At 45.6% G+C, this 13,542-nt stretch overlaps 1 protein-coding gene across 1 annotated transcript in view; it reads left to right on the forward strand.

Moving 5' to 3' along the window:
* PKP1 (plakophilin 1) overlaps positions 1-10,256 on the forward strand; it is a 47,066-nt gene extending 36,810 nt beyond the window's left edge. The window contains exons 10-14 of the mRNA XM_008929704.2: positions 1,804-1,957; positions 2,479-2,665; positions 7,236-7,320; positions 8,711-8,811; positions 9,877-10,256. Of these exons, the coding sequence (XP_008927952.1) occupies positions 1,804-1,957; positions 2,479-2,665; positions 7,236-7,320; positions 8,711-8,782 (498 nt within the window). The 3' untranslated portion in view covers positions 8,783-8,811; positions 9,877-10,256. The remainder of the gene's footprint in view (positions 1-1,803; positions 1,958-2,478; positions 2,666-7,235; positions 7,321-8,710; positions 8,812-9,876) is intronic.
* The last annotated feature ends 3,286 nt before the right edge of the window (positions 10,257-13,542 follow it).

The following is a 13,542-nucleotide window of genomic DNA, read 5'->3' on the forward strand; positions in this document are numbered from 1 at the left end:
GCCGTGCCCAGTGTCGCTGCCATGGGCATGACCTCGCAGGCTGCCTTCACGTGGGCAAATCCTGACTTGTCTGTTTGTGCCGAACTTCATCAATTCCAATTTAAATAAGATGGATGGGGAGATAAGGAGATAATGATTTCATACATAGGAGAGGTGTGTCACGTGTGTGAAGTGTTCCACCCAGAAACACGGGGTGACTCACGGGAGGAGCCTTCACTGCTGGGACAGCCGTGACCTGCCAGCTCCAGTCTCCTGGGAGCTTTTGTTACAAGCAGTTCTATGTGTAATACCTTGGGAACTTTGATTTTTTTGCAGTTTAACTCAGCAGTGCCACTAACCAGAAGGTGGGGAGAGGCTGTCCCAGATTGGGTAGAGCTGATCAGGGAAGTGGAGCTGGAGTTCTGTGCTCCATGGAAATGAAAAGCCTTTCAACAACTGACACCATTGCACAAGGATATCTCTTGGGCATGGGGGAAGAAAACAAACAAACAAACAAAACCCTGCTCTGACAGTGCTGAAGCAACTTAATTCAGCCTTCTGGAATGGAATGGCTGAAATTTGTCTGGATATGACAAACTGGCTCCTCCCTTTAAGGGAGCTCAGAGCTGGAGTTGGGGTGAATTGCTGGGTTTGCTGTTTCTTGATGGAAAGGGAAGCTGGGGATAAGCTTGCAAAGCTTGCTGTGATCCTTTAGCTTATTGAGGATGGCTCTGAATCTGTTTCAACTCTGCTTTACACATCCCAGTCCTGCTGTTGTGTAACTGTAGGAGGGCACAAGTGCCTCCTGAAGCATGGGAAGAAAACTGGATCTCAGCCCGCTGGAAGAGGGTTGTTTTCCAGCCTATTCTCTCCATTCTCATGTTACTGTTGATGGACATGTGTCACTGCTGGTGCAACACTCTCTAGCAGCCTTTCTGATGGGGGAATGGCTGAGAAGTTCAGTTTAAACCCTGTCAGTAGGAGGGTAATTTACTCAGGGTATGTGCTTCAACTCATCTGCATTGGCTACATCCTGAGGTCTTCTAGGTTTACATAAGCAAGCACAAGATCAGGATCTAAGATGAGTATTTTTGTTCATCAGGCTCCTTTTTAAGGGTAACCATTAGTTGTTACTTGAGACATGGCAGGGAGCTGCAGGAGTCTTGTGAAGGACATGAAGGTAAAACTTCTCCAGCTTTTGGGAGTATCAGCTGGGCGATCAACTGTTCCCACTTGGGGTCCAGAAAGAGTACCAGTTGTATCACAGAAGATGAGGCTGACTTTTCAAATGTCATGGAGTCGTGGAATCATTAAAATTGGAAAAGCCCTCTGAGAATAAGTGTGAACCCAGCACTGCCCCGTTCACCACTAACCCATTGTCCCCAAGTGCCACATCTACAGGTTTTTCGAACGCTTCCAGGCGTGGTGACACCACCACTGCCCTAGGCAGCCTTTGCCAGGGCCTAACAACTGCTTTGGTAAAGAAATTTTCCCTAATATCCACTTGAAACCTACCCTGGCGCAACTTGAGGCTGTTTCTTTTTGTCCTGTCCCTTGTTCCCTGGGAGCAGAGCCTGAAACCCCCCCCAGCTCCACCCTCCTGTCAGGGAGTTGTAGAGAGTGAGAAGGTCCCCCCGAGCCTCCTTTTCTCCAGGCTTACATAACTGTGGAGAAGAGAGGCAAATGACAAAGAAAGTGGGATTATGGCAGCAGGAGAAAGGTGCCTATTTTATAGCACAGTCGTGTTTCTCCAGCCCTGCACATCACTCCAGTTGTGTCCTCCTGGCATGGGCAGTCCTGCGACATCTCTGTTTTCTCTCCCAGATGTCCAACGCCATGAGCCAGTTGATTGGCCTGAAGGAGAAGGGGTTGCCTCGCATCGCGCGGCTCCTCCAGTCCAACAGCTCCGAAGTTGTCCGGTCTGGGGCCTCTTTGCTGAGCAACATGTCCCGGCATCCTGTTCTCCACAAAACCATGGGTAAGTCACTTCCACCACGGAGGGTTCCAGGACAATGCCCAGTTTCTGGCTGTGTGATATCTACCCATCTCACTTAGTGAACCCCATGAGATGACTGAGACAAGCTCCCAAATTGGCTGAAGGGGCGTCATTTCTCCTGGCCCAAAGGACCAGAAGAAGGATCAGTGGTATCTGCAGGCTGAATTAAGGGAATGTGCCATCTCAGATTCTCTGGAAGCACGGGGTGTATTTCATAGGCGGTGATAAATCTGCAGGATCATGAGGGTGACCCTGTTTTAGGAACTGAGTTGGACTTGACTGCCCATGACCACCAACACTGCCCTTCCAAAGGCTCCCCCCATATTGTCTTGGAAAAATCAAGTGATGGATATTATGCCATTGCTGTCCAACCCCATCAGTGCCTCCTCCCAGAGGCAGCAGGGCATTCTCGTGTTGAACAGTGTTAACACAAATAGTATTGTTCACTCGTGTGAGGTTTGATGTAATTGTTGATTGGAACATTCCTCCCTCCACCTCTTTAGCTCACCAGGTGCTCCCAGATGTATCACGTCTCCTGTCGTTCCAGTCTGGAAACACCAGCAGCTATGGAGAGATCATGACATCAGCTTGTTACACTCTGAGGAACCTCATCATGTCCAACCCCCACCTGGGAAAGTCTTACTTGTCAAGCAACATGCTCAATAATGTAGTGAGCCTGTGCCGAAATGGGTGAGTTTGGGGCAGGAGGCATGGAAAAGAGCAGGTGCAGATGCTTTTAGCCCCCCACACTCTGTGCAAAGCCAGCTTAACCCCAGAGCCTTCCCAACACCCTTTGGAGCCGTAGTAGAGCATCATTCTTTCCCTGGGCTTGTAAAATGAGACTAAAATATACCCCGCATTTTGGTAGACAGGAATCCTCAGCACTGGGTTCTTGGAACCAGGCAGGAGCCATCCAGGGAGGGATTTGTGAAGGGGAGCCTCAGGAAATTTTCTGGTTGAATTTTAGGAAATTCTAAAAAGAGCTGAAGCACCAACATTTTAAAAGCTTCTTTAAAAAGTACTTATAAAGCTGATAAAAAAGAGGGAAAGTGACTTTTTACATGAGCTGACAGTGACAGGACAAGGGGGAATGGTTTCAGACTGACAGAGGAGAGAGTTATGCTGCATATTAGGAAGAAATTCCTCCCTGTGAGGGTGGGGAGGCCCTGGCACAGGTTGCCCAGAGAAGCTGTGGCCGCCCCATCCCTGGAAGTGTCCAAGGCCAGGCTGGACAAGGCTTGGAGCAACCTGGGCTAGTGGAAGGTGTCCCTGCCCATGGCAGGGGGTGGAACAAGGTGAGCTTTAAGGTCCTTTCCAACCCAAACCATTCTGTACTTTTCTGATCTATGAAAAATCCCAGTCCTCAGAACAGGGGATGGCAGTGATTTCCTGGCTCCTGGGCTTCCTGCAGACCTTACCATGAAGGTCAGGTCTGATGTTCAACACTGCAGGAATACAAGGGTTGTGCTTAACTTTTACGTTCAGATCTGTTCGTCTTTCTGCTGAAACATCTTCCTCAAGCTGTACCTGGGAGGGTGGGTGTATATGGATTGCTATAAGCACTTCCCCTGGTCTACTCAAATATTTTACAACAACTGAGCCATCACAACGTATTTTGCTACTTTCTATTTTAGGACTTGGTTTGGGTTTTGGTGGTGGCAATTCTGTCCTGTTTGTTATCCACATTCCCTACAGCACAGCCCTGTCAAGCCTTGCCAAGCTCCATGTTCATTTCTGGCCAAACTGGTGTTAGCCTTGCATTAGCTTTGACCATGTATTCTCCTTCCTGGACTTTCATCTCTCCTACCATCTATCTGCCTTTGTTTTAAAATACCTTATAGGAGAACCTTTTGTTTTCTGCTGTGAAAAGGCATTTGCATGCCTTCATCATCCTTTGATAAACCACTTCCAATCTACCCCTCGTTTCATGGCAGCAGGGAGGCTCTCAGTCATTAGACGTGGCCTCCTTGTTTAGTTTGGGCCTGGGCCAAGGAGCACTGGTCTATTTGCTGCTTTTATGGGCTTCCACTCTACAACAAGCCCAATTAACATGAAACCCAGCCCTCTTCTAAGTCTTCCTTGTTTTGAATGGTATTTACTCGTGCCTAAAGTCCCGCTTTGGAGGCCTCAGAGCAGTTGTCAGCTAATTTACTAATTCAGCTCCACGTTGCCCAACTTGTGCTCACCTTAATTGTCTTCACTGCTTGGTGTGATGAGCTTTGTTTGCAGTGACTCACTAAACTGTGAGGAGTTACTAAACTCTTGAGGTATCTTCAGCATGTCCCTCCTGTCTGTATCACAAATTCCTCCTGAGAAACTCCCCAGTTCTTAAAATATCCAAACCCCAAGTTGTTCCTTTTCCTCCATTATTCGGGTTTCTTTTTTGGCCCCAAATATTTTTATGCTGTTCAATTCTTAAAAAAAAAAAAAAAATTACACCCAGGACTAATCTTACTTATTCAAGCCATATTATTTGAGATTGTTCCCACAGAGCAGACGTGAAAGAGCCCTTGGACACTTGCTAGTTCACAAAAATATATATTCTATATTTTCCCACTGTCTTGTGTAGCCTGCGAAGATCAACAAGAAAAATTTGGTTCGGATTCGTCCATTCCTAAACAAATAAGTTACAGATCTTTGCCTTTCCCATGTTCTCTTCCCAAGTTTCTTTCTCTTCGTGTTTCTTGTAGCTGGTTTCTGAGTGAAAGGCATAAATGGTTCAGCAGTTTATCTGATAGATGTGGTTTCTTCTCCTTCCTGAGCATCCCAATTAAATAATTGTCTCTGTCTTCTGCAGTTACTCTCATTTATGACTTGGGGTTCATGGTCATGATGGTGCTCATTCACTCTTCGTTATTTTTAAACCAAGTTGCCAAAATATTGAATATTTTCTACTTGTTGTTTTTTCTAAAAATCAAGCTACTGTACCTGATTTATTGTGATGTCTGGTTTCCTTTCCACCTTTCCTCTCCAACTGTCTGAAAAGCATTTTTCTGCTCATTATTAAGCAACTTTTTTTCACTAATAAATTTACAATTTTTCTCAATAATTCTACTGGCTGCAGTCAAAGCTTTTCTCCAAAATCTCTCCCTGTACTTTAGAGCATCAGATTTGCAGATTTTTCACCTCACAGTCCCTTTATCACAGATTTATTTCTGTTTCTCTTTGTTCCTTCACTTTTCACCCCTTTTCTATTGCAAAATTTTTAGATTTTAATTCCACAGCATTTTACCCAAATTAATCTTTCAAGAAACTCAGGTCTTCCCTTGATTCTTTCCTGTGGAAAAGAGTTCTCATCCACTCATCTCCAATTTCCCACTTCTTCCAGAGATTTCACCTTGATATAAATTTTATACACTTATGACATCCTGGAGAAATCCTTCTTCTGGGGATTCCTTGGCATGTTCTGTGACATACGTGAGGTTCTTTATACTTTTCTCCTTTGAGGAAGAATTGTTTTCCCCCATTAGTTGACAAAATTCTTGTCTTTTTTTGCCCCCTTTATGTTTTCCCCCCAGTCCCCACCATCTCCTCCTGATCAGGTTCCTGTTTGTGCTTTGTTTTTTGGATGACTCCTGCCACTGCCACCAGTGAACATCTTCCCCGTTTTCTTTCCACATTTTTTGATGAATAATTCTCTTTTTAAAAAACCAGTCTGTCCTTAAAATCAACTTTGATTTTCAGGCAACTTGTTATCAATAATTTTTTCCCCCAAATCAGCTGTCCTTGATACTCTGCTCCATGTTTTCCACTGCTATAATCACACTATTCCCAGCACTTTTGTTTTGGAGATACCATTTATATACTGAAGTTGTCATTACAGCTCCAGCAGCTCATGCCTAATCTCTTTATACCTAAAGTGTAGAGCAGATGCTGTATGAAACAGTCAGCAGCAGTCCTTCAAATTAAGTGTTTAGAGATTCTTTTGTCTAAATTTTTAAATGGCTCAGGCACCAGATGTTGGTAATTTTGGTTTGAAAACTAAAAGACTTTTGAGGGCTACTCTGGAGACACAACGGCAAAAAGGATTTTATTTAGCACCATTAGAAGTAAATTATTTAAAAAATAAATGAAAATTACTCTGCCTTAGAAAGAAAGAAAGTACATGAAACAACATTTTCTTGAAAGAGAGTGTCCAGGACGTGCACTGACCATTTAATCACAGGAACCCTTGGGTTTTTTGGGCTTTAATGGCTTTTCGGCCACAAACAATATTTCAGCCAAAAAATGTTTTAAAACATAGTCATTCTGGTGACAGTGCATAGGATGGTTATAACCAGAGAACAGATTTTGCAATAAAACCTGGTTTTATTTGTCCCAGAGCACTGCTCAGGGATTTCTGGTTGTGCCCCAAGCCCACTACACATCACCACGAGCTACAGAACCCATCTGAAGTTTATGATCAAGTCACACTTAACCATCTCTTTGGTAACTGCTGCTGTGCATGTTAGAGAAAAGCCCCAAAATTTGCTGAATGTGGTTACATTGCTGTCCTCTCACCCTCCAAGTATGGTGCTGGAGGTCCCAGGTTCTTCACGAGCACGGTCCCATTTCTCATGGCCTGGTGAGGATGTTTAGGGGACAAACTGGTCTTGAGAAGCTGCATCATACAGGCAGGGGCCTGAGCCTGGACTTGTACCTCTCCATCCCCCTGGCTGAGACAGGCTGGGGCTGTTGCACTGAGCCCAGATCAGAGTCTCCCACAGTCCAGGAGATGAGGAGTGGTGATAGGAGCCAGCAAGGAGGTTTAGATCTGGGTGGTTGTATGAAATGCTCCAAAATTATAAAAGGCACTGCTATGACTCACGGTTTCGGAGCTGTTACATGAGCAAGTATCTATTAACTTGTGCTGAGTAAGGACTTATGGTTGCAGATGTTGTCATTACAAATGCTCCCATCTCCTCCGTCCTCCCCAGGAAGAGGAGCCCTCTCCTCTGCTGCCCTCCCAGCAGATCCACCCACGCTGTCCCTGCAGACTCCAGGGAAGGGCTGGCACCATTTCCCTTCTCTTTCACTCTCTCAAATTCCACACTCAGAAACACTCCCTCAGCTCAGTTTAGTGCTCATTTTCCCTCTCAGATCCTCCCCTCTTTTTCATTTGCCCTGTTCTGCTCCCAGAGGTTGTTGTCCCATAATATTGCTGAGAGAGCAGGAAGGGTTTTATTGACAGGCTTCAGCTGGAGATGGGCTGCTGGCAGAGGCTGTAGGTTGCTGTTCTGTGGCTTGCCATAAGTCACTGGGGTTGCTTTCATGTTCCCAGCTCCTGTCCGAAGGCGGCCGAAGCCGCTCGCCTCCTCCTGACAGATCTCTGGTCCAACAGGGAGCTCCAGAGTGTGCTCAAGCAGGTAAGGAGAACACTTGTGCTTTTGGGAGACAGGAACAACCCTGTCTTGACTCATTTGCTGAAGCTGGTGAGTTTGCAGAGGCCATGATTCAGCAGGGGCTGGGAGGAGCCCGGGGTGGTGGGAGGACCACGATGCTCCCAGCCCTTTGGCACCACCTGAGATCCAGGCAGTGAGTCACAGCTGATCTTAGGGGCTAAGCAGGCAGTGGTGTGCCTGTGTTGGGCACCTTCCTCCCTGGGGCTGATGCTGCTTTAGGTGGGCTCTGCCACCTCTCTCCTGGGGTTGGGGGTAGGGGGTGCACAGCGCTGCTCTGGGTTGGGATAACTCTGGACGTTTCACACTAGTTTAGGAGATTCCCTTCATTGCAGCCCATCGTGTAGGATCAGCATGTCCCAGCAGATCCCTGGCAAGGTTCCTTCCCTCTTTCCGCCCATTTTCTAGTGTGTCCATAGCCCTACCCTGTGGTTACATCACCCCACAGTCAGGGGAAGCTTTTAAACAAAGAGGAGGAGTATTTTAGGATTTGTTTTGCTCCCTGCAACAGAAGCTGTGAAAGTGCAGAGCCAGACGGGGGCTGAGTTCCCAGCTCCCAGTGGCTTGCTTTGAATGAGCTGGGGTTTTCCAACTCAAGAGCAGCAGCACCTGCAGAGAGTAAAGGGCCAAATTAAAGACAAGGATCAATATCTCCAAAGGGGGCTGCCTGGGGGCAGGAAGGGAGAGAGCATCCAAACATGGGTCTCATATTAACAGTTAGGGACTTTCTGCACAGCAGCTGGTGCAGCTTTGTGCCAACTCAGCAGCCTGTGCCAACTCATTGTGATGTGACTGAGCCACTCTGGTGTTCACACAGATGTTCACTGCGTGGGTAAACATGAGATGAGGAGGATGGGAATCTGCAAGGGGAACATGCATCATGCATCGACTTGTGCTGCTTTTCCAGGATGAGGAACAAACCTGAATAATACTCAAAGAATGATTAAATAAAGGTTTCCTTAAAAAAAAAAAAAAAAAACAACTGGAGAAATCCAGCTCTTGGTCAATGGGAAGCAATGCAAGGAAAAGCTACTTGGTCTAGTGGAAGGTGTCCCTGCCCATGGCAGGGGCTTGGAATGAGATGAGCTTTAAGGTGCCTTCCAACCCAAACCATTCCATGATTCAGTGATTCTGTGAAGTCCCTCCATAATGCTGACATGACAAAGGCACACAGAGGGCTGACAGTGGAGGTTGGTTGAGAAGGAAGCACACTTTGTAAGGGGAGGACAGGTGCTGAAGTTGGACAGGAAGGCAATAGATACCTGTCATATATAGATGTGTAGATATATAGATATATTTATAGGATTCTGGAAATTGATATGCACTCACTGCACTTCATATGCATTTGCTTTTTCAGCAAGGGTTTGATAAGAACATGATGGGATCTTTAGCTGGAACGACCTTCAGGACCCTCTCTTCCAGATTTTAGGAGCCTCTCCATGCACGTTCAGGCTGAAGGTGAGAACAGGGCCCTCACGGGTGGATTTGGGGCAGAGGAGTCCTGTGAGTTTTTGCTACTTTTAATCACCCCTAAAGTGTGTTTGGGGGATTTTCATCCCGAATCTTCTCAGCCCAGTTTGCAAAGCATTTGTGTCAGTGGAAGGGCAGGAGCTGTCCCTGGGATGAGGGCAGATGTTGCCCAGCTGTGCATTTCAGAGATGCTCCACACAGATGTCACAGGACAGACAAAGCTGCTGGATGTGGCTGTGCCTCTCACTGACTTTGCCAAGCAGTAACTGATTTATTGCATTTTTCCAAGTCTTCTCAGGAGAGGCTCTTCACAGGATTCTCCTTGTCAGTGCTCTCGTTCCCGAACTATGAACAGTGTTATCCAGATAATGTCAGTAATGTGCAATTAATTCCAGCCCCTGCTATGGCTTTAGGGCTTGTTTGAGCCCTTAATCCACCTGGAAGCCTCGTGTCAAAGTTGAGAACTACATGCTGTCAACTGAAAAACCCCAATAGAGGAACCAGGGTAGAGGAATCATGGGCCGAATTTTTAGGGCCTCATTGTGGCTTTATATTCAGTGTGAAATGAGGACTGAGTCCCTAAGGCACTTCTCACTCATAATTCCCACTGCAGAGAAAAGCTTTAAGCACTTTGCAAATACCCAATGTCTCTATGGTGGCAGATGAGATTATCCAAAAATTAATTATTTGCTCCCTTCCCCAACATGCTCCTTGTGAACAAGCTAAGCACAGTCCTGGTGTAAGAGAAAATGGTGCCAAAGCCCATTTCTTCCCTCTGCCCAGGTACAGATTTCCCTTCTTGCTCTGTTGGGATGTAGAGTTGCACTCTGATCCTTGTGGGTCCTTTCCAACTCATCACATTCTGTGATTCTGTGGGTTTGTTCCCACTGAGACTCTCAGGAGCATGAAAGTCCAGGGTCAAAAGCTGTGGGCAGCCAAGAAACTGGGTACAGGCTAAGAAAAAAGATTAAAAGTTGGAGTTTCATGTAATGAAAAGATTTCTTAATTATCTGGGTTTTCAGTTTTTCTTTGTATGTTTTTTTTCCATTTCAGAATTTGGAATTGGTTCATGTCCAAGAAGACAACCCTTCCACGATTACTTAGGAAGTTAAAGGTGTAGAATGTTTCTGAGTTTAACTCAACTGTAAAGCAAACTAAACATGTGGATTTCATGTGGATGATACTGATATTTTTAAGCATTTTCTTCTTTTTAGCGGGAGAAGGGACTTTTATATACTTTCTTGAGGTCAATAATTATTTTTTTTGCCAAGAGTGTGTCTGTGTAAGTCTGTGCTGTGCATGTGTGTGCAGGCAGCACACGGGCACGTGCCGTGAGTAGGATCTTCCTACAGGCTCAGTCCCCTGTCCTCCTCCCAAAATCGTGCAGTTTAACCCCCTTGCAGACTTTTATTCCGATTCCACCCAATCCATGCACCAAACACTGCCACACTACAAATCTGTCATGACCCATTTTTATCCACAAGTACAAAAAAATGTCAGTTTTAGGCCGAGTTCCCCCCGTTGCTCATGGCTGTTACCAACAGACACACACACATCCATGCTCTTCTTTCCAAGGCTGGTTATTCCAAACCTTTATGAACATGGGTTTCTTCTCCGCTTAGCATTTTTTTCTCTGATAGTTATTTAGCATTTTTCTTTCCTGTCACATGAACTCTTTGTCTCGAGAAGCAAATTGACTCCTGCAAATACTCTCCCGGGTCTCAGTAACCCTTCTCTGAAGCTGAATATGAGGGGACAGTTGCAACACATCTGCAGAGCAGGAGCATTCCTGGGTCCTGATCCACTCTGAGCACCAGAGCAACTCAATCTCGTGACTGAACCTGGACAAACGTGGCATTTGAGAAGCAGAGCAGGACAGGCAAAGTGGTTTTTCCCCCAGGATCACTGACTGCCACACAAGAATGAAAAATGAGGGATTTTTAATCACATTTTGGTTTTAATGATCAGTGTAAAGAAGTAGTATTAATATGCAAAGGAATGTAAAGCATTTGTGTGACGTCAGGTTTGGAAATGTTTTTATTTCTTGGGATCTTTAATTGCATGAATCTCCCTGTGATGCTGAGGCTGTGATAGGGGACTGCTGAGTTCATTTTAGGGCAACCCAGTTCTTATGACTGTTGTCCCTCCAGGAGAAAAACATCCTCTACGTGTCCCTGGAGGGAACACAGCTCAGATCCACAGGTAGAGGACCAGCTGAAGATGCATTTGCTGGCTGTCCCACACATGTGGTTATTGTGATGGTTATTCCTCAAACTGTGCAGGGGCTCAGGACCCCACTTTTCAAACATCAGGGGTTCAGGATGTGCTTTGGGATGGATGGATTATTAGCCTAGAAATGGAGAAATGGTCTCATTTTGTGCAGGTGTCAGACTCCTAAATCAGTGGGAATCAGCCTGTCCCTGTTCACACCCACGGGGTGATTTGTGCCAGCTGAAGAACCATCCATGAGGTTCGGGTTTGCTCTGGCACAGCTCCAGAGCTAAGAGACAGGGTGGCCTTGTTGGTCCCCCCTCTAGAGCACAGGGAGCTCATGTACACGGAGGGAGACTCTTTACCAGTTGGTTTTCCTCTTGGACTACAAAGGGTGGCTTAATTCTAGTGCACTTTAATGAGCAGCAGCTCTTTGCCTGCCTTCACCCACGTTCCGTCGAGAGCTTTCTGTGCTGAGCTCGCAGCCAAATGGGAAAGGGAAAAAAGCACCTTTGAAGTGGAGAGTTAGAACCAGGAGAATCTGGTAGGACAGTTTCAGGAGCGTTTAAATAGCAGCTGAGGAGCCCCAGCCCGTGGGCAGGCCCTTGCCAGCAGTTCCCTCACTGGATGTGTATTCCCAGATGCACAGTTCCAATGTTTTCGGCAGAACCCAAGACTCCAGGTGTCCAAAAGTTGTTGCAGCATCCCCAGGATTGTTTCAGTTTTGGTGTAAAAGTATGTTGGGTGCAATTTTGCATTCAGATTTGTTCCTGTAATTACATGTTCAACGGGAGTCCTGGGAGATAATGGTTTTCTCTGTAAAACTAATTGGGGGAACCTGACTACAAAATGGAATGATGGAATCTTGAGGAAATTCTTTCTAATTGGCTGTTGTTTAGGTTTTATTTTAAAACACTGCTGCTGCTTTCACTCGTGATGCAATTACTGAATCACTGTATAAGGCACAAGGAGCCATAGCTATATGATCATCAGCTCACAATTAAATTTACAAGTACTGGAGATTTCATTTGGAAGTCTTAGACTTCAAGAGACAGATACGTCATTGACATAAATTTTATTTAAGAAAAATTATTACAGTTGTTCTTATTACAGTTGTTTTTCCAAAGCTAATAAAATGATAGAAATAAAATCTGTCTCCATCCTCAGAGATCTTCAAAACGTGACTGGGCACAGCCCTGAGCAATCTCACCTGGCTTCAACGTTATCCCTGCCTTGAGCTGGGCAGACCAGAGAGGTTTCTTCCAATGGAATTACTTTTATGATGCTGTTTTTTACTGCTTTTATACCTCAAAACAGAGCTAACTCAAGAGAGCAGTTGGCTGCATGAACTGTAACTGCTCTGCCATCCCAGGGCTGCTTTGCAGCTATTTCTTCCCCAAAAAATTCTCTAGAAATGGATACTCAACTCTATTTTCTTCCCAGTCTCTCTGTTTAAAATCTGGACTACAGACTCCACCCAAGTCAGTGAAGAGAAAGGAAAATCAGACTTACTGGAAGTTCATAACCAGCACTTCTGGGAGCTCAGTGAGGTTCCTTCCACCATAAATTAATGCTGTTTTCACCTCTAAGATTTTTTTTTTTTTCATTCCAGGGAGGTATTCCTTCTTAAAGGCATATTTTTAACTGTGACATCCTCTTTGATGAGCTGGCTTGCTGTTTCTTGCTTCTTTAAGAGCCAAGGTGGGGCACACCCCCAGTGACAGGGACACCAGCAGTCTGAGGCTCTGGGATGTAGAGATGGAGAATTTCTGAGGAGGGAAGGACCACAACCAGCAGCACCATTAGCTCTGCCAGCAGCAGAAATAAGAGCAGTTGGGGCCTGATTTGTGCACAGGACACACAGCCATGTAAATAAATACCACACTTGTTTGTCCTGGGCGTAACAGAGCTTTTTTTGGTCTAATTTCTGATAAATGCTTTGTCTGTTTTGTGTCTGTACAATCCAACCCACCCCAGCATTTCAGAAGCCTCATGGACGAGTAGAAGGCAGTAGGCAGTTTTCTTCCTCTCTGAACACACACCAGTTTGAGACCAACTCAGCCTACAGGTCCATAGCTATACAGTGTATTCTGTAAGATAGAGGTATGTGAGAATAATATATCAGAGTTTTGTTTTGGCTGTACTGTATGTATTTGCTTCATTGGAAAAGCTAAAATCAATAAAAATTGCTGGAATTTCTTCAAGCTTCCCATTTTGGATGTTTTATTTTGGTTGTCTTGCCAATGTTAGGAAAGAATTAAGCATCTGGTTGAAAGGTCTGAAAAAACCTGTTATACTGCAGCAGTGAGTAGTCTGGACTGCTCTGCATTATCCAATATGAGTAAGGAAGCTGGAAATCCCATTTCCTCCAGCCTGACACTGGAACAGGCTCTGCAGGGCAATGGTCACAGCCCCAAGGCTGCCAGAGCTCAAGGAGCATTTGGACAACGCTCTCAGGACAGGGTGGGATTGTTCTCTGTGTCTGTGTGTCTGTGCAGGGCCAGGAGT

Source organism: Manacus vitellinus, unplaced genomic scaffold, assembly GCF_001715985.3.
Source record: "Manacus vitellinus isolate BGI_N305 unplaced genomic scaffold, ASM171598v3 scaffold_47_pilon, whole genome shotgun sequence".
Lineage (NCBI taxonomy): Eukaryota > Metazoa > Chordata > Aves > Passeriformes > Pipridae > Manacus > Manacus vitellinus.